This window comes from Leptosomus discolor, chromosome 8, assembly GCF_034619465.1.
Source record: "Leptosomus discolor isolate bLepDis1 chromosome 8, bLepDis1.hap2, whole genome shotgun sequence".
Classification (NCBI taxonomy): Eukaryota; Metazoa; Chordata; class Aves; order Leptosomiformes; family Leptosomidae; genus Leptosomus; species Leptosomus discolor.
Window position 1 is genome coordinate 11,169,537 of NC_141398.1, and position 19,115 is coordinate 11,188,651.

Below are 19,115 nucleotides of genomic sequence, written 5' to 3' on the forward strand. Positions count from 1 at the left end.
TAAAATTAGGCACCCGTTTTTGACAATGCTGAGCTTCTGTGTAGAAACTGTACAACAGTCAAGTAAACCACATATTAAATACTACAGGTGAGCAGAATCAATTAATACAGTCCTCTGGGCTTCTTCCTGCTATGCAAAGTATTGTTCTAATCCATTATTGGGAAAATCTGATTCCCATATAACTCACTCATAAATATGAAACCACCCTAAATTAAGCCTATATAATAGCCTTCATAAAACTAGGGTATATTACCAGTCCCTCACAAAAAAATTACTGCACCTTACCCTGGAAGGACTAGCTGTCTGCAAAAAAATCCTGAAAATCAAGCAGCTTTTAGAATTACAACAGAAATGTCCATATAAGCTCAGGTTAACAGTTGAAAAACATATCAGGAAATGGCACTGTGATATCTTAATTTCCAGAGCCATCAATGACACACTTTCCATAAGCACTAGCATTTACTTACAAGCATGATTAAAACAGGAATAGCTCTTCAGAATATAAGATAGCTATGCTTAAAAGACCTTAGCTTTTTACATACATGCTTCTTTCTGGTAAGCTGTGCAACATCTGAGAAGCCTCCTTCTCAGATGGTATGACTTGCTGTACTCTAAAGGAGATCAAGAGTAACAGCCCCTTAATTCATATATTATTTGAGAATATCACATTTCAAAAGAACTATGCATGTTCAGTACCCTGTGTGGCACACTTACTCTTACAGTTTATAATCAGACATTGACACATCCCTAATGAGCACTGTATCCAAGCTGAATATTTTGTTGGAAGTTAATCTCTTGCTGATTTTTGCACATATATCTGAACTGTGGATAATAACAAAGAAAACCCAATTAACTGGGTGGGCCCTAAGAAGTGTTCATATGCGAATCATACACACCCCCCTTCCATCCGCTCAGAGCCCATGGAGTACAGCAAGCACGTGTTACACACCCATTAGAGCGACCAGCTTGCTGGACTGGCACTTCCAAGGCTGCCGACAGCGGACAGAAGTGCCTGCTCCACAAGAGTCAGCTGCTGAGATTTGAGATGGCAAAAATAAAATGAGTTTTTTTTACTCCTGACCCAAAAAGAAGACCTCTATAATCACCTGACTCAGCTTTTCTTATGAGAGAGGCTGGAAGTTAACTGACATTTTCACTTCCCTCCAGCTGTCTAGGAACAATGAAGTCGCTCTGTGGGCCCATTATCATACCTTAACTGGTGGATTAATTTTAGAGATTCCAGTGAGATCATTCTTCTGTCAGGCCAAGGACTTTTTCCCCAACGCTCCTCGACTACCAGATCAAAAGCTTAGAAGAAGCTTTGATTGGAAAGCTCTTTTCCTCTGCTAATGTTAACTCTAGGAGGACAGCAGGTACATGGCAACCGGTTGGAAAAGCCAGAGGAAGGAGCTGGCTCTGTGTGCGGTGTTCTGCACAGAGGCAGACATGCTCCCCAGCCTGGGGGAGGGAATTTGGTGGAGGGAAACTTGCACAATGGAAGTAAGTGCGTGATTAGTAGAGATGCTCAAGGCTTGCAAAGTCCTCTTTCAGCAACTAAACTCACAGTTTCAGACCCCTGGACTATCTCCAGAAAGTGGATCAGATTCAGATCAGAGGAGAGGGATAAGCTCACAGGCAGGTTATCAAAAGTGCTGTCCTTTCAAAAAGCAATAGTGGCAGTTGTTTCTCAGTATTGTTAGAGAACAGATATTCTATCCATGAAAACGGGTAGCACCTGCTAGCTAAATCTTCCTTAAAAGGCAGAAAAACAAAATTTCAACTTGAATATTTATTAAAATGGGAAAACATCAACTACAGACAGATGACATTCTTGTAAAGCTAAGAACATCAGACAGTCAGATGCTCAAACAGAAGGGCAGACAGATTTGTAAATTCAGCTGGACCCTTCAGGATTATGTGCAATGGAGGAGGGATGATGTGGAAAAGCTCACTTCCCTCCCACATAAGCACGCAAATTTGGTGTCAACACAATAGCAGAATTAAATTAAGAAAAATGATTCATAGGGAAGATTTCAATTAAACCAGGTAGCAGAAGCCAGCAGGTTTTTCAGTAGCACAGAGGAATCCTGTTCAACAACAGAGAAATATTGATCCTGCAGCAGGGAGGAAGGTCTTCAGCTGATGCTGAAGAATCAGATATATTCAGTTAACCTTAAGGCTATTGCTGGGTTACTTCAGTTCCATGATAACAGTGCCAGACTAGATGTATTCAAACAAAAGCTTTAGAGCAGTGAAAATGAGTTTCAAAACAATCACTGTGTTTATTTTCATCTTTAAAATGGATTACTGCTACAGGCTAACACTCTCACCACACAAACAAATAGACAAACACCCAAACCCCCACAAATCTTTATAAAATATATCATCAGTCACGGTAACTACCAAGCATCTACCAGGGCAGAGGTTTTGCTCAGTTGTTTCAACTGAAGTTTGACATGGAAGTATTTATAGCACCTTAAAATATGTGCATGTTTAAAAAGACTATGAAAGTCTTTATGGATAGAGAATCACTAGGGTATCAAAATGAAATCTAGACAAAGGCTTTAGAACTAATGGATTAACCTTTCTCCCTTTTTAAATTAATAAATAAATAAAGAGAGTGCCGATCAAACTTGTCTTGCTGATATTAAACAGATACTCTAAGCTGCAGATGCAACACTAACACAGACTGATGAAAGGAAATGATAATCAAGGGACTCATCTACAAGTTTAGCTGAAGGCAGGGGCGAAGTCTGTAAGACGCTGGGCACCACACCTAACACACACCTACAGCTACATGGTTTTAAAACTAAGGCACCACTCTGAAGACAACGGCTCTCACTCCACAAGAACGCAAAGCATCAAAAAGTGCTCTCTGTCTTGCTGGTCCCTAGAGCTGAATAATGTGTACAAGGTTACGTAGTCTCTGTCCTCTCCAGGAGTCCCCAACAAGTCTTCCCTTCGCAGAGTTTTGATGAAAACAGCTTGAAGAATTCGGGCTTTCTTTGTTCTTGCTTGTAGCCCAGAAACACATTTCTCACTCCCTCCCTCCAAAAAAACCCCACCCCAAAGACAGAACTAATAGAAAAATCAAAGACTGTGCTGAAGGAACAAAAAAAACAAAGCCAGAAAATAAGCATGAGCACAGAAACACATTCTGCTCTGCTTGGTATCAAAGCAAGTTTTTAAAGTATAAGATATGCTTTAAATAATTTTAATTTGGGATGAATTTGACCATTAATATTTGAATGTAGAACAATAGAAAAAAGGATGTTCTTGCCATAATCAGGCTACTAACATTTTGGTCTGCACATACAATGCACATAAAAGTTAATTCCTGAGAAAAGAGCACACTAAAACATCTCCCTTTTGGTGTATGATTCCAATTTGTGTAGGGCTCGTTTAACTTTCACGAAAGTCTTACTAAATATTTGCTTCTTAATTTTCCAGGTTATTAGACTAGGCCCCAAGTGTACTTCTGAGCCTTTTGTGACCACCCACATCATTATATAGAAATTCCCAGGAAATGCAAACACTGGACTTCAGTGAAAAAAGGGGCCTTGGACTTATGAAGTGACCCAGAAAAGAAAGGACTGGGGAACTGCAAAGCTATCGGCCATTATTCTCACACTCTCTGAAAATCACCCTATGTGCCGTTAATTACTGATGAGGAATTTTCTCTCTCCCTTTCTTTTTACAATTAAGTCAAGTGCTTTTCAGTTTAGCTTCTTTAAATTACTTTCATTTAAACTTTCACTGCCTTTCAGAGAGCAGCTCCTGACTAGGACTACAAGACACATTCAGTGAAGTAAGACCACCATTAGCTACACAGTATTATTCTAAATTAAATGCTACAGTTGATCTCACAATTTTAACTTTCAAGGTTGTTCCCTCTGGCCTTCAAATCTCTGACCTGTTCTACCTCTTGCACAACCCTTTGAAAGCTGCTTCCCTGAACCCCTCACAGGTGAACAAATAGAAAATGAACAAATAGAAAATGAAAAATGTTCCATTAAGCAGAGATCTTTACAAGTCACAGTGAATGTAATTTTATTTCCTCTTGCAATCACTTGCTGTTGTCCTCAATTTATGAGTGAAATTCCACTTTCACAGGTAAGACAGCACAACTCAGCCAAATTCCTAGGTCCCTGTAAAACAAACAAATGCTTTGGCACACTTCTGCTGCTTCTTCTTTTCTTCTATCCTAGCTGCCAAAACAGATGCAACTAGTCTTTTACACAAAAGCTGAAAGCAGCAATTAAAATTCATCATTTATTACTGTGTATAAAGACATGGCAGTAAATTTTCCTCCATTAAAAACTAAAGAAACCACCTATTAACCCCTCTGCCTATTTCCATTTTACCACTATGTGTGATAGACCACATGAAAATACATGAAATTCTATACAGATAACAACTCACTTGCAAAGCCTCAAAATTCACCCTTCCGCACAGATGGGAAACTAGGATACATAATTACAAAGCTCAAAAGGAAAATTATGCTGGTATTTCTGCCCTAAATAAAGAAAACTGTTCAGAAAGAAAGTTGAGGAAATGACAAATAATGTGAAGTACATGTATTCATATTACACTGTTCTTTATCTTTAGGTTACTGCTATTTTCTTATCCTTAAAATACGATCAGTAACAACTTTTCACACCTAAATAATACTGAGGTAATGCCTCCACACTTGTTTCATTGCTGCAGTTGGTTTATATAGGACACATCAAAGCAGAGCAAGACAGCAGAGTCTTGCTTAAGATACCGGCAAGGCTTTGCAAAGACTTCAAGAGTCCCAACTCCCTGATCATTGAACAGGATTGCTGGTTTTACATCTGTATGAGCAGAGAGGTAAAGAAACAGAAACACAACGTAGGGAGACTTTAGGAGCAATAAATACTGAAACATACACAGAAAGAGAGAAGAAATGGTGTTTTCAGAGCTTGGAACTGCATATTGGTTGGCACTTGAAGGTCACCATTATTGCCCCTTACTTCAAAGGGAGGGATCTGGAAATGGCATCCTGCCAAACTGCTGTCTTTTTTTTCCTCCCATTGCATCGTATGTGTAAAAAAGCTCTCCTGGCCTCAGAGGGTCACATTTACAAATACTGAGAACACACCGTGGAGGTGAACTCTCTAAGGCATGTACAGTCCAGTGCAATAAGACACTACCATGGACCTCCAGAGAAACGTATTCACATCTTGTTTTGGTATTACATTTCTTGAGGTAGTTCACCAAAGCTAAATACAGAGTGGAGGAAAAAAAAAAAAGTAAAAAAGTAAAAAAAAAAATTAGGCTAAGTCACACTGTGCTTTCATGTGCCATGCAGCTATAACCTCAAATTTCAGTGCTTTCTTTGTCTCTCTTGAAGTTCAAACAGGGAAAATCTACTATTGCCTTCAAAGCAAAGTACAGTCCTGTCAACTGGACTCTGCATGTATACCAAGTATAAAACATTTCCTTTCAGCAAGACCCACAAGCAACAAACAGTACCCCTACTACAAAACCTGACATTTCTACAGAGATATTTCAATTCAGATAAAAAGTGCTGGTGTCAACCTGAGACAGTAACAGGACCTGCACCTGAGAAACTAATCAAGCCGTAACTTTTAACTTTTTTATTATTATTATTACTCATGCAGCAGTGGGTCAATCCCTATCTATACGTCAATGGAGTCTTTTGTTTATGGTATAGCTTTGAAAGAAATTTTTTGTTAACCCGTCTCATGTCTCCTCCTCTGCTGCATTCCTTATAGGAACTTCCAAGATGTATTTACAGAGAATAAGATCACAAATTTCACATTTTTGTTCTCTCTCCTTTCAAATCTGCCTGACTTCATGCTTCAAATAACCCTAGCTGCGCAACAGAAATTAATGTGTTCTCCCTGCCCTAAACCTAACATAGCAGATCGGATTTTGTATGTTATTGTTGTCAAAGACTAATAAAGGTCTGACGCTATGAGCAGATGCTACCTTACCAAGCCTTTTAATTCCATAGATAAATCTTTCCAAAAGCCGCTTTTACATCCCATTTCCATTTTTGCCTATACCAACAAAACCGTGAAAAAGTTAATATCTTCCCCATAACTGATCATATGCCATTCTACTTCAAACCCTCCCCCCAAACGCTAGGTAGCTCAGCTCAAAAGTATATGTACTAAAGAGATATCCACAGACACGTGACTGTGTGTTTATCCTGGACATGTTTTCTTTGCCTAGATTCATGCCTCAGTTGTTTTAAATATCCAAAACCAGGAACAAGAGATAAACATCTAGGAAAAAAATAAACATTTGTTTCCTTCTATTACAGCAATAAAACCAAATTAATTTCTTTTCTCTTCTGGGCCTTTAATAATCTGTATCACAGCCTGAATCCTGCACTAAATGCTGATGTTGAGTCTTCCCATTTTACTGTTTCATACTTATCATACCACTCGCGGTATTTGTCACAGATGGCAACTGTAAGAGATGTGGAATGTACCGTCCTAAATAAAATGAAATAAATTCCATCCACCAATGTAACCAGCACTTTGATTTATAGCCATAAGTACTTACATAATCAAAACATTTCACATAGTGTAGTGGAAAGTCACCAGAACTTGAAACATCACGACAAAACCTAAAATTTTGCCATAGTAAATGCTAAAGAAAAATAAAAGATTAGTTATGGTTCAGGATGTCTGAAAACACGGAAAATCATACTCAAACAAAAAGAAGCCTCAGCTGTATTTTGGAAGAACCACCCCTGCAGGCCTGGCTCTACATGAAGCAATTTGAATAATCAGTAAATGGGGCATAATAGCCAAACTAAGGTCTGTGCTGTTGGTTAGAAACTCAATAGGAATCCAAAGTTAAGCAGAAAAAATGCTTAGCATCAGAGGCTCAGCTGTGTTCATTGTTTTCTGGTAAAACCAAAACAGCGTCACAATCTCTTCCTGCATCTTGGCAATCCTCAAGCATCAGAAACATGTATTTTCTAACAAACAGATCTTTATGACTTCTCAGCACAGCTCTCCTTTATTTAGACAACAATTTTCCAATATTTTTCTAGGACTGTAAAGGGTGTGAAAGCCCTTGAGCCCAGTGAGTACAGTGCAATGGTGCTATGTCCAGCTAGCCCACCAATTTCCAGGAAACTCTGGAATTCCCAGTGCTACTCTTTGCTCAGAGGAAGAGTTTAACAGCCTTCCAGACAGGACCCTAATAAAAGCACAGTTCACGGGTACATAATTCCCTGTTTGGTCCTCTGCTGTTTTTTCCTTATCAATACACTTCTCCTGAAGACCAAGTTTCTTCAGATTGAAAAATGAACCTGAACTGCTAGTCTTCCTCATACCTTTTTAGCCCCACAGTCTAAAAAAGATAGCTTGTTAAATCCAGCTTCCGTCACTGATCCAGGATGCTCTGATGGGTTCTTAAGGTGGCAGGCAGCTCTTCCGCTTGTTAGGTTCCAAACACAAGAATATTGACCAGAAAGTGCTAACCAAGGCCTGGTTATCTCGAGACGAACACATGTAGTGTTACATGACCAACCTTAGTAATTCTTTTGGGATTTTTGGTGAATAAACCAAATCAAAGCTATGAAAAAGAAGATGAAGAAAGCAAAGTGTCTAGTGAAGTGAGGTAAATATCTAATCCTAGCTATTCACAACTTTATAAACCTCAGTCTTTGATTGCAACTAATTCCACAAAGCTTTGACGGAGCCATTCACTCAAATGCTTGCCAGGGGTGTCAGTGTAAACCTCATAGAAGCTTCCTTGGGTACATTTGCTAGGTCTGGCTGACATAGCTCTGATGGGACACCCAGGGAGAGAGATGGGGATGGTTGTTGTGCAGTACTGAAGAACTGGAAATGCACGTCAAAACATGAAACATTAATTTGAAAAAATGTGAGAATTACTTATTTCTGGTTTGTATGTACAGGGCTACTGCAGAGCACCTGTTCAGTGCTCAAGACAGCACTGAGAACTTCTGAACTACCTGCCTTCTACTCCTTTGAAGCCAGATGTGACAAGACAGACAGAAGGCAATTTGCTTTTTAATGCTTATCGAGCCAGAAATCACTGCATACAGTAACAACATCAATCTAGTGCAAGTTCCATGCCAATCCTTACATTCTTCCCCGACTCTATCCATGGTGTGGTTGGAAAAAGCTAGCTTTACTTTAAAAAGAAAAAAAAGAAAACCAAACATGGAAGAATTTGTTTAAAAGTCTACCACTTAAAAACCAGCATGCTAGACCACAGACTGAGAGCACTCAATTTGGACCAGGGCAGAAAACCTTAGGAGGTGCCCTCAGTGAAGCATTTAAAATGCCATGTTAACAGGACTGAAGTTCCCCCCAGGCTTTTTGGTGCTCTATGCCATCACGGTAAAAAAAACGAAGTTTTGAGCAAAGCAAACCTGCTGGTGGACAGGACTGGTGTGTTAAAGTATGCTACAACAGCTACGTACCCTTAAACCAACCTTCAGCCTTCCTTAGTTAGTAGTCGTTATCAATGTCTTTATTTATTTATTTAGTATCAGGCACATTAGGCTGGGTTTCTCTCTCCATGAAAACTATTTTAACACAAAGCAGATTCAGGTCTTTATTTGTTCTGAACCACAAATGAAAAAGCAACACATTCAGTTTGGTAGAAGGTTGCCAAATGGATGAAAAAGGCCTGCAAGTTTTCCTTTTGGTTGCCCTTAGCATTTACGGTCAACTTTTCCCAGCTCAAAACCCAAAGTCTGCTCTCAATTAGCCTGGCGTAAATCAGAGCAACTCCATTGACTTCAGACAGCTTTTCTGGATATATAGCATTGTGAGACAGAACAGAATTTGGCCAATATTGTCTTTTTTTGTTTTACCGGCACCATGAATTTTTCTGTTTTTGGAAGACTTATCGGTTGACATAAAGCAGATGACTGTGGACAACCTGTTTGATGTGGTAAACAAAAGCAAAGTAACTGCCAAACCAGCTGATGGAGTTAGAAAGAAAAGAAACATGAACACTGTGGGAAGGAGAATGCTGAGGAAGAACTTGAACCTTCTACTGATTTTGGTAGCGAAGTCCAAAAATAACCAAGAATATTGCCCAAAATAAAATTTAGTACAGTCTCAGAGTGTGCCTTTAATCTCTAACCATGTCCATCAGAAACAATTCCACTGAACTTGATGGTGCTAATCCACTGTAAAACCAGGCATAGACGTCTGCAACCACACACGAAGTTCGGATACCAGCAGGAGCAACACGGTAAGATCATCATCAATATTGTTCATGTTTCCTATTGGTAAAGAAAATGCAGTGAAGGAATAAAGAGACTGAAACCCATTTTGCAGACTATTTTTCAGAAAATACAGCACTGCAAAAACTTACTGCTAACTTTTTTCCTTCCTCAAGAAGGACTAGGATCATGAACCTAAAAGAAGGTTATTAGCAGAAGACAGATCATTCCTGGATGAATTAAAGTTACTTTCAGCTTAGAGAGGTAATTTTGATCCATTTGTACAGATTCCTCTCTACAACATTAATGATGGAAGCAGAAGGGACACAACAACCATTTCTTTTGACAAAAACAGGTGATGCCTACATCATATTTCAACATATGATTATAAAACCTCATTACCAATGAGAGGTTTAAAGTTACAATGATCTATTAAAATCCTTTAAATCAATAAATATATTGCATCAGAAGCCATGTGGTCAAATTTGAAAACTTGATTCCAGTAGGAATAATGCAGAGAAAAACCTCTTTCCACTTAAAGTTAATTCAAACTTTATAAATGTGTAAAAACTTTGTACGGGTCATTCAACTTCCCTATTTTTCTGTTTAAATGTTAGTGAATAGAAACCATGAAGCTTTTACTTTATTTTTCTGTCCCAGTTTAGCTATCAGTTGTAAAGATACTGTTGTACTCATCTGGACTATTTCACTGAAAGCTGAGACTCACTGGGATATGATAAAGCAGGAAGGCTGGTTTTCCTCTTCCTACCACAACTACAGATTTGGGCAGATGATGAGACTAAAAATGTGAAGGACAGAATCTGCTTTTCTGAAATGCCTGTTTACCAGAAATGCAGCAGGATTTATAGAAGAGCCAACTGTTGACTAGCTTCTTCTCAAGGCATCTTCAAAAATTTTGCTGGGCATGGAACATGCATCTTCAGCTGCCAAAACATATTCTGTGGTCTGTAATGTCCAATGGGAAGAAAAACAATTTTCTAGTACAAGTAATATGCCTTTACCTGCTAAGAGGTTTGGAGAATGAGGGGGCGACGGAGACGAACGATGACACGGGATGATTTTCATTTAACTAATATGTGAAGTAAAGATCAGTGTTACATACACTCAGAATTGAATGCCTCTTTCCTTACAGAGGCAGGTGAGCAAGTTAGAAATTCCAAACGGAGTTGAAGAGAATCTAATTATTTTCCTAGACAAGATTCCAAGGACAACTGCAACATGAAATTAAATTTGACTGCTTAAATGAAGACTTCTTTCCCGGTTTTCAACTAAATTATGCTTTAAATTGTGTCACTGTCAGAGAGGGTGTGGAGCAGAACTGGATAATTTTTCTTTCAAAAAAGTAGGATAATTATTGAAATTATGCTATGCTGGTGACAAAATATTTCAAAGAACTTACGAAACTAATCTGCCATGTTTCTACTCCCCCAATACTAAAAAACAGTTCAAACACAAATTCATTAGAAGGTACTGAAGACTGCAAAATAAAGCTAGCAAGCAGACATTAACAGTGAGTAAACGTATTGGTAGAAGTTGTTGTCCTGCATGACTTGTATTTGTTTAATTACATCAAGAGAATCAACAATTTCTGTAGAGTTGAAGCATTCCGATCCAAATCCATCAGTTTAAAAAAACCCAATGGTATCTGCTCCATATCCATGGATACAGATTCCCAGTCACATTGGTATGTCATGAAGCAGGGCCCAAGATCATGCATGAGGCATCCCATGCAGAGCAGCTGAAGCCCCCAGCTGTACTCACACTGAAGATGCTTTAAACGCAGCCTCAAATGCACTGTCATCCTTCTCATCAGCCTGTAAGACCATGGGGCTCTCAGCTGCCAGCCCACTAAAGACCCGGCCAACAGAGGGTGATGGAAAACAATCATTAATGTGTTGTTGAATTCAAGAAAAAATAAAAAGGGAAAAAAAAGCACCATTATGCGGTATACAACATGCAACTACAGTTTATATTATCTGAAGTCTTACATTTTTATATTGCCTGAAGCCATTAAACTTTAGTTAACTCAGTTTGCTTTACAAGAAGGGATGCTTTACACGTAACGCAGGATTTTAAGGCTCTAAGCTCAGATCCAGTGCTAACCAACAGAGACCTCCAAAGAACTTCACAAATGTTAAAATCAATACAAGATATGCTCTTCATGGAGCACGCTTCGGTTTTTCAAACTGCACCTTCAGCCACAGGATGACAGAGTCCATCTTTAGGTATCTGCAGCATATGTACCTTCACCTGAGCTAGTCAGCCAGATTCCCTTTATAGTCAACAGAGAGGCACAGCCAGTTTCACAGCATGATTTATCTTGGTTGAAATTTCAGGCATGTAGAATACGTTAGATAACTGAAGGCCCACCAGAGCTTGCTGCACTCCACTGACATCAAAGGCAGGCGAGCTGATCAGACATCTAACTTAGGCAAAATTAATTCCAGCCCTCTTGTGCAGCAGTCAGACTGAGGATCTGCAGCTCCCTTTTCTCCTAAGCATGCATAGCCCAAGCCAACCGTTACAGGACTGGCAGTGACACCAGCTTTGACTGACTCCAGAATTGCAGACTGCTGCCTAACTAGGCTCTCTTTCACTCATTATAAAGCATTACATATATTTACTACTACAGTGTAGTCTCAAAGGAAAAAAAATTATGCTGGAATGCTGATTGCAAAGGGAGGGAAAAAATGAACTGTAACAAATACAGGACAAATAGTTCTGCATTAATGTAATATGCCCTTGTTACAATTTTCTGTTATGTGGATATATTGAATATAAAATCTGTCAATGGATGAAATTAAGCCCGGTTGGTTCCCATATCAAATGCTCTATCTCATGTGGTTTCGGTCCATTTACTTAAAGTAGATGGTGCCAAAGAACTTAGCTATGTAGACAAGTCACTTATAAATCCATTCCTTTTCATTGTTGTTGTCTTCTTTGTTTTAACTTTAAATATGCTTTTTTTTTTCTTTTTTAATTACATGGAAAGAGGGAAATAAAAGTCTGTCAGATTACTGAAGTTCAACGAACATAACATAAAGTAATAGGGGAAAAGAAAGGAGTATACCTCAGTTCATGCACTTACCTCTCACTGAGATCTTCAACGTGCTGTCCGTGGCCTAGCATGAAGCTAGGGTTTGACTGACCGCACGGACTCGCAGGGGCTGATAAAGTGCTTTTGAGGTTCTGTACCGAGTGCCTGCGGCTCCGTCGGCGCTCTAACCCCCTTCGCTCACTAGCACCGAGGCTGGCCCTTCTCCGGTCCTTGCGCCCACTGGGAGGGAGGTCAGCACTCTCGTCTCCATCCTCATGTCTCAGTGTCATCTGTGAAAGAAAGGAAGAAAGGCGAGGCTTCTGACACAGTTCCTTTAGGTACCACAGGTCCTCACACCTAGGCTTTAAAAGTTAACCGATGTCAACATGATTAACTCGTATTAGCATCACCACTTCTATAGCTGTCCCTGTAAGTTGCTGTCTATCCATTAGTGCAGCGTAGCAGCTCTAATAATGGAATTATATACTGACACCTTGTATAGAACACTACAGGACCTGTAACAACATTGTTATATAGCTCCTACTTTGTGGTTTGGGGTTTTTTTTTTTTAATGTAGCACTTAATTTTCAAGGAAGCTGAGCAATGTTGGACACCTAGCTCTCTCTGTTTCCTTCCAAAATAATTAGGTGAAGTCTTGGATTTACTGAAATCAACAGAAAAAACTCTTATGCATTGACTGATTAAACATTTCCTCATGTTCAGACATGACACTTGTAAAGTTACCATCTGCTACTTTAGAAACTATTTTAGAATAGTGCCATCATTTCTTCCCAGACAAGGAAGAGATCAGCAGATGTGTATGTAACTGCAGTTCGCTTAAAAATCTCCATTTTGACAGATTTCCCTGTAAAGTAAACAAAGGGAAAAAACCTAACAAACAAAACTATTTCTGTAACTGGTACCACAATGGATTAAAAGAAAAAAATGCAGACCAGACATCTCCTCCAAGCCTCCCAATTTTTAGGTTAGCATTATTAGTTTCATGTATGCCTTTCAGTGGAAAATTCAATATTTCCTGCCAGTTCAGAAGCATGGTCAATAGAGAAGAACATATGTACAATATCAGGAAAGAATGATGCTGAGAATAGCATGGCCACCATCACACTTGACCGAAACTTCTGACACAGGTTGGGAGCTCATCAATTGGAAACAGTAGTGGAGTAAAATACGGGTGCAACACCTAGTATCTTGAACTACAGCATGCTGTTGATGGGCCAATGTGACATACCTCTAAGAGAAACAAAGCAAGTGCTACTTTAGGGTGTGTGAGGAGAGACACCACTGGCAGAAAGAAGAAAGTCACTGGTGGATCTCATCCGAAACGTGGCATAATGTTTAAGTAATCTTTATATGAGAAAGATCCACTCAAATAGGCAGAGGTACAGAAGAGGGCAACGTGGGTGATCAGAAGAATGCCTATCTTGTTTCTATTAGTTTTTTTATTCTGATAATTCTTACCAGAAGTGACTTTAACAAAACAAAGGCGGGGGAAGCATGATATCTCTGCTTAGGGTGTAAAATCTATTTCAGTTGGGAAGAAGAGATTTTTCAGACACAGAACAACATTGGCAGAAAAACGAAAGAATGCACATAGGCATGTCTAAATTTAGTCTGGGCATCAAGAGAAAGCTGGTACCCAACTAAGCCAACTGCTAATTTTGCAACCAAGCCTTTCAGTAGGCAGAGCAGGAGCAAAACCCCCTCCTTTTAAGACTAACGATCATCTTTTAAAGAGGATTTTAAGAACTGATGCTGCTGAAAACAGAAAAAGAAAGGAGAACATGGAGTCCTCTCATTCTCATGTTCCTGTTTTGGCCCGACTCCTCTTGCAAACTGCTGTATATAAGACTTAACTCTGTAAAGTTAATGAAGTGACACAGGTGTAGAGTTGATGAAGAAAATGGAGAACCAAGTCTACCAAATCCATTGCGGGACTTAGCCGGAGACAAAGTAATTTCATTTCGTCACACCACAACATGAACTCACATTTACATTACATTTACTCCAGTCTAAACCTCCCTGCTCCAACACTTCCTGAAGCCTGAAAAGAGGCTGATTATTAAGAAACTGGATATCCTACCTTACATATAAATACTTCAGAAGCAGTTATTTTATACCTAGGTGGTGTATGCGGAGTAGCTCATTACTCCACTGCTGCAAACTGTATAGGATCTGGTCCAGTGTAAACTCGTAAACAAGGACTTGCTGGGTATTCAGCTGCAGAACAAGTGGTATTTGGGAAGCTGAGCTCAGCCGAACCTTTTTCATGAGCTGAATACTTCTGCATATGGAAAGAACTTCTACCTACTTCAGCCTGTGTAACTAGCAGTCTGAGAAGGTTTTAATTGCAGGCAGAATTGCCTCTAAGGAGGCTAGTAAATGTGCTGGTTTGCCTTGGAGCATGCCCCAGCTTTAGCACGAAACACATTTGTATTAAACGCAGCTATGTACCATAGCAGGTCACATACACGAATCTGTATAATACTTCCAGCAACCAGATGTTTTTCTTTTAAAATAAAATAGATAACCAAATTTCACCTAGGTTACATTCCCCTCCTCGTCTCGGCTTTGAAGTTTGCACAAGCTGTAAGATGCATAAAACAGGACATGTTATGTTACCTCATAAATGTTAAATTGCTCAACTAAGTCCAAGTCTGTTCCTTTCTTGTTCAAGTGTCTCTGTGAAATAGCTTCAATGCCTAGCTCTTCCAGACAGTCCACCACGTCGTAGAAAGAGTCTTGATCTGGCAACCCCGACAGCGTCTAAGAATCAAAGGAAAAACATTTAAATCTGTTTGTTTTGAAAAGAATTAAACAAAGGTTTTTAAAAGCGGGTGGCAAGTGGTGCTATGTATGATTTCAATAAAGTAAAACCATGATGTGGGATTAGAGACACCGCTAGAAAATAAAAAACAAGTGGCACAGCTTTTAACAAACAACTCTGTGCACTGTGTAGAAAAACGAATAATTGGCAAAACAAATCAATGTTGTTATTTCATACAAAAAAGTATGGAAAATGTGGGTCTTTAAAATACACAGTTGGATTCTTCCTGGCTTCATTCAAGTACAGATTTAAAGAACAGAGAATGTTAAAGCATCAAACAGAGGGATAAAAGCAAAGAGAGAGAAAAAAATGGTTTAGCTAAAACCAGTGAAGCTGATTTCCTACTGATTCCTCCAAGTTTGGCCTTAGAAAGAAAAAGCCCAACGCACAGCTGTGTGATGTCAGGACAGCAGGACATATCCTGCACCATGTGCCTACTGTCCTCCACACCTGCAGCAGAGGTCATCCTCCCAGTGCACTAATTGTTTCACATTACAGAGATACTGACTCCTCTCCTCCCTTCCTCCCCTTCAGCTTGAAAAGTCACATTAAAGGTACACTGACTCCTTCACTCCTATAAAATGTTAAAAGAGTTACTAATTCCTGATTATGGGGGAAGTTGTTACCAGCAACACTGGAGAAGAGTTTTTGTGCACTAGAAAATAAAGAATGACAATAATAAAAGCTGTTGAAAATGAACTGTTTTGAGTTCAGAGGTTTCTGTGGCACCTGCTCTATGCTCGAGAGAGAGCACTTTTCATACCATAGTAACTTCCTATTTTTTTGGTGAATTCAGAAAACTGAGAAAAGGAAGGTGGTCATCTGCAGTGTATCACGTGTATCATTGTACGCCACTGCATGTATGCAGCAAGAGGGACTGAAGCAAGCCACACACAGCTTTTCTGCAGTGATGTGTGGGAAGGAGACATGGGCATGAGACAACATTGTTCAAAGCACAAGTGAACTTGATTCACCAGAGTCCTGTGGACATTTACAAAGACAACAGAAAACCCTACTGTTCTGGTTTGCCATTGATTTCTACTCAGCTTGTGCCAATTTTTTTACTGCTCCTTACGGATGATGCAGAAAAATGAGTGTAATCCTCTGCAAGTTGAGCAGAAACTACTGACCATACTGTGCAACCTACTTGCAGAGCATCATATACCTCATCAGAAGAATCGGTCTATATAGACCATTTCTGCAAAATACGTGAGTGCAGACTGGAAGCAACACCGTTATTTTGGATTAGCTCACCAGAGAGATGCTTACTCTGAAGTGGTTTCCCCTCGTCTATTTAATTAGGCAGGTAATTTATCTATAATCCCAGCAGAGGAGAGAAAGAGCAAGAGATAGAGACGTCACATGCAAAAACCAGGCCCTCTCCAAAAAGAGTTTGTTCTTCTCATGCTGGGATGGGGTGAACTGTACTCTGAGAATATCGGTTTCCGAAGTGGTTCTGAGCAGCAGAGTGCAGAAGGGAGCAGCCACTCTGGGCCACCTCCCTACGCCACGAAGCTTCACATTCAGAAAAGTTGGTCTGAATTATGTGACTAACAAGAGGGAGGAATAGACAGCTGACATATCCTGCCCTGTTAAAGCACCGCTTTCCCAGAAAATGTGCATCACCAAGCTACTTTTAAATTGAATTCAATTATTTTTTTTAAAACTAAACACAACACAGCAACATTTTCTTCTTCAGTCATTACAGGACTATTGTCTGATGTCTGGTGAGGTCCACCACAACAGGAATGCCCAGCACAAACACCAATGAAGCATTAGAGTTATACGTTCAGGGTTCTATGTTCAGGTTCTACTTATGAATTTGTCTCTGTCCAGGACAGTATTTAAGCCTCTGTTTAAAGCCCACTGAAAACCACAAAACTACATTTTCCTGAACAGTGCTGAAAACAGATACCATGTACATTTTGTTCCTTCCTAAACTGACACCTAGTATTGAGCAAAAATCTGAGGATTCAGCAAATGAAGCTATCACACTGTAAATTCAATGGAGCTTTAACACGAGCAGGGAAACACTGTAATAGAAAACGATGTTCAACTATCAGGCTTTCTCTTGCTTATGAAAGAAGTAGACAGCAACCACGCTGACCTGAGTGTCTTCATGCACAGTATGCCTGTGCAAAAGGGTGGACACAGAGTCAGTTCCTCTGCACAGATCTTCTGAGCGTGTAATTCTTAAAATATCAGGAAATGGTCTTAACGTTGATAAGCAGATCACCCACCTTAAAGCACAGCTGTTTTAAAATCTGAGGTAAGGCAGGCTGTAGACAGGGAAAATAGCAGTCTTAGGTTGTATTTACTGGCAACTCTGCTTTTGTCAGCAGCCTTTTATTAGTTAATATAATTTTAAATCATGCAGCAGTGGAAATTCAATTTTCACTGCATGCTGCTGACCAGAACTGGGCAACTGAACTCCCAAGTATAGAAAGCAAATATTTTTCCTTTGCACAGCTTGTCATTAAACTTACTAGATCCATTTTCAGAGCCTAATGCATATCAAATTAAATTCTAACATTATAAAATAGGATGTAAAAGGGCACATGGATAGTATTTAAGCCTCTGTTAAGGCACAAAGTCAGTTCAGTCTAGCACAGGAGAAAATTTTTTGTAGTAACCAAACTTACACAAGGGACATGAAGTGCTTGCATAAATGACTGATTAATTCTGGCTTATGATATTAGAACATAGAATGGGACTCCATTTTCTTGGTGGCTTTATAAAGGAAACAAAAGCCACAAACAGCAGAGCAAAGTCATAAATTGGGCAGGTCCTTGCTCCTTCATAAGTACTTGGTTAAGTTCAAAATGATACTCCAATATCAAAATACACATACAAGTCCTAACTAGTTCCTGCTGTTCTGAAGACTGAACCTTACAAAATGAAAACCTGTCTAAAGAATTAAAATTTAGCCACTTGGAGAAGTGTTTTTAAACCATACCCTGTGGTCTGCTTGCTGAATTTTGTTACATTCTCGCTTAGGGCAAAACTGGGATTTCAAATCTGAAACCCTTCAGAACTCAGGTGTACAAAAGAAGCATGAACGTGAATGTCAAGACTCATTCCTATGCCTCCATCTATTTTTCGTTTGAAGAAACAACCCTGAATTAAGGTTTTTGTTTGTTTGTTGTGTGATTTTCAGAGCTGCTTTCCTAAGGCCTTGCGGGAAAGCCTGTGCAGCTTTGAGTTCTCCCATCTCAAGGGGCTGCTTTTGGAATGGTGAACTATAAAACCAAAATCCCAGCCCGAGAGTTTTGAGCTTGGTATATCTTCTTAAGACATTTTTACCAAAGCCTAAACAATTCTTTTTGCCTACCACTAACTGTAACAGTCCCAATGGAAAGAAAGGTAAGAAAACTAATGAAATTGTATTGCAGGTTAAAAAACCCCTGAAGAGTTTTATGGGAGTCTAACAGCCAAACGTTTTCCTAGATGACAAAACCTATTAGACAACATACTCAAATGGTAATAGCACAATATCCTTATCACTACATATCTTCAGTTACATTTCTGAACAAAACCTGACATAAATTAGGCCATGCCTGCCTTCAGTCTGAAAGGCTCTCTTCATTTGCAGTTTTTAAAATTCATAGCCCTGGATGACACTAGCTAGTAAAACTAATAAATATGATGTCTTTTGTCATTTATAAAACAATCACAGTATGAAACTGTGGTGCAGAGAGGATACAGACACGAGAAAGCCCATTTAGTGTGCAATCCTTTACATGCAAGTCCAAGTAATACAAGAGTACTGCTCTGGTTACTAAACTTCCAGCAGACTGGCCTTCACTAGAGGGCCCATGCACTAGATGGAGAGACATTAGCTAAATCTTACATGCTACAGTGAAAAGCACTATGTGGTAAATAAACACGCTTAAGGGCATTAGCCGTTTTCAATTGCTTTGGGATAGGAAGAAGCCTCTGTCATGTATCTGTTTTCCCAGGAAGCACAGCTTCTAAAACATCTGGTGTGGCCGCTGTCAGAA

General features: G+C 39.4%; 1 protein-coding gene across 4 annotated transcripts in view; it reads right to left on the minus strand.

Moving 5' to 3' along the window:
• The window catches only part of FHOD3 (formin homology 2 domain containing 3), a 386,715-nt gene that overhangs the window by 100,156 nt on the left and 267,444 nt on the right, over positions 1-19,115 (minus strand). For 3 of the 4 annotated variants that reach the window (XM_086468856.1, XM_086468855.1, XM_086468854.1), the window contains exons 9-10: positions 14,910-15,053; positions 12,321-12,559 (exon numbers count right to left, since the gene is read on the minus strand). In XM_086468856.1, coding sequence (XP_086324982.1) covers positions 12,321-12,559; positions 14,910-15,053 — 383 coding nt within the window. Of the gene's footprint in view, positions 1-10,993; positions 11,081-12,320; positions 12,560-14,909; positions 15,054-19,115 lie in introns of all 4 variants that reach the window. The other variant, XM_086468852.1, reaches the window with a different exon arrangement.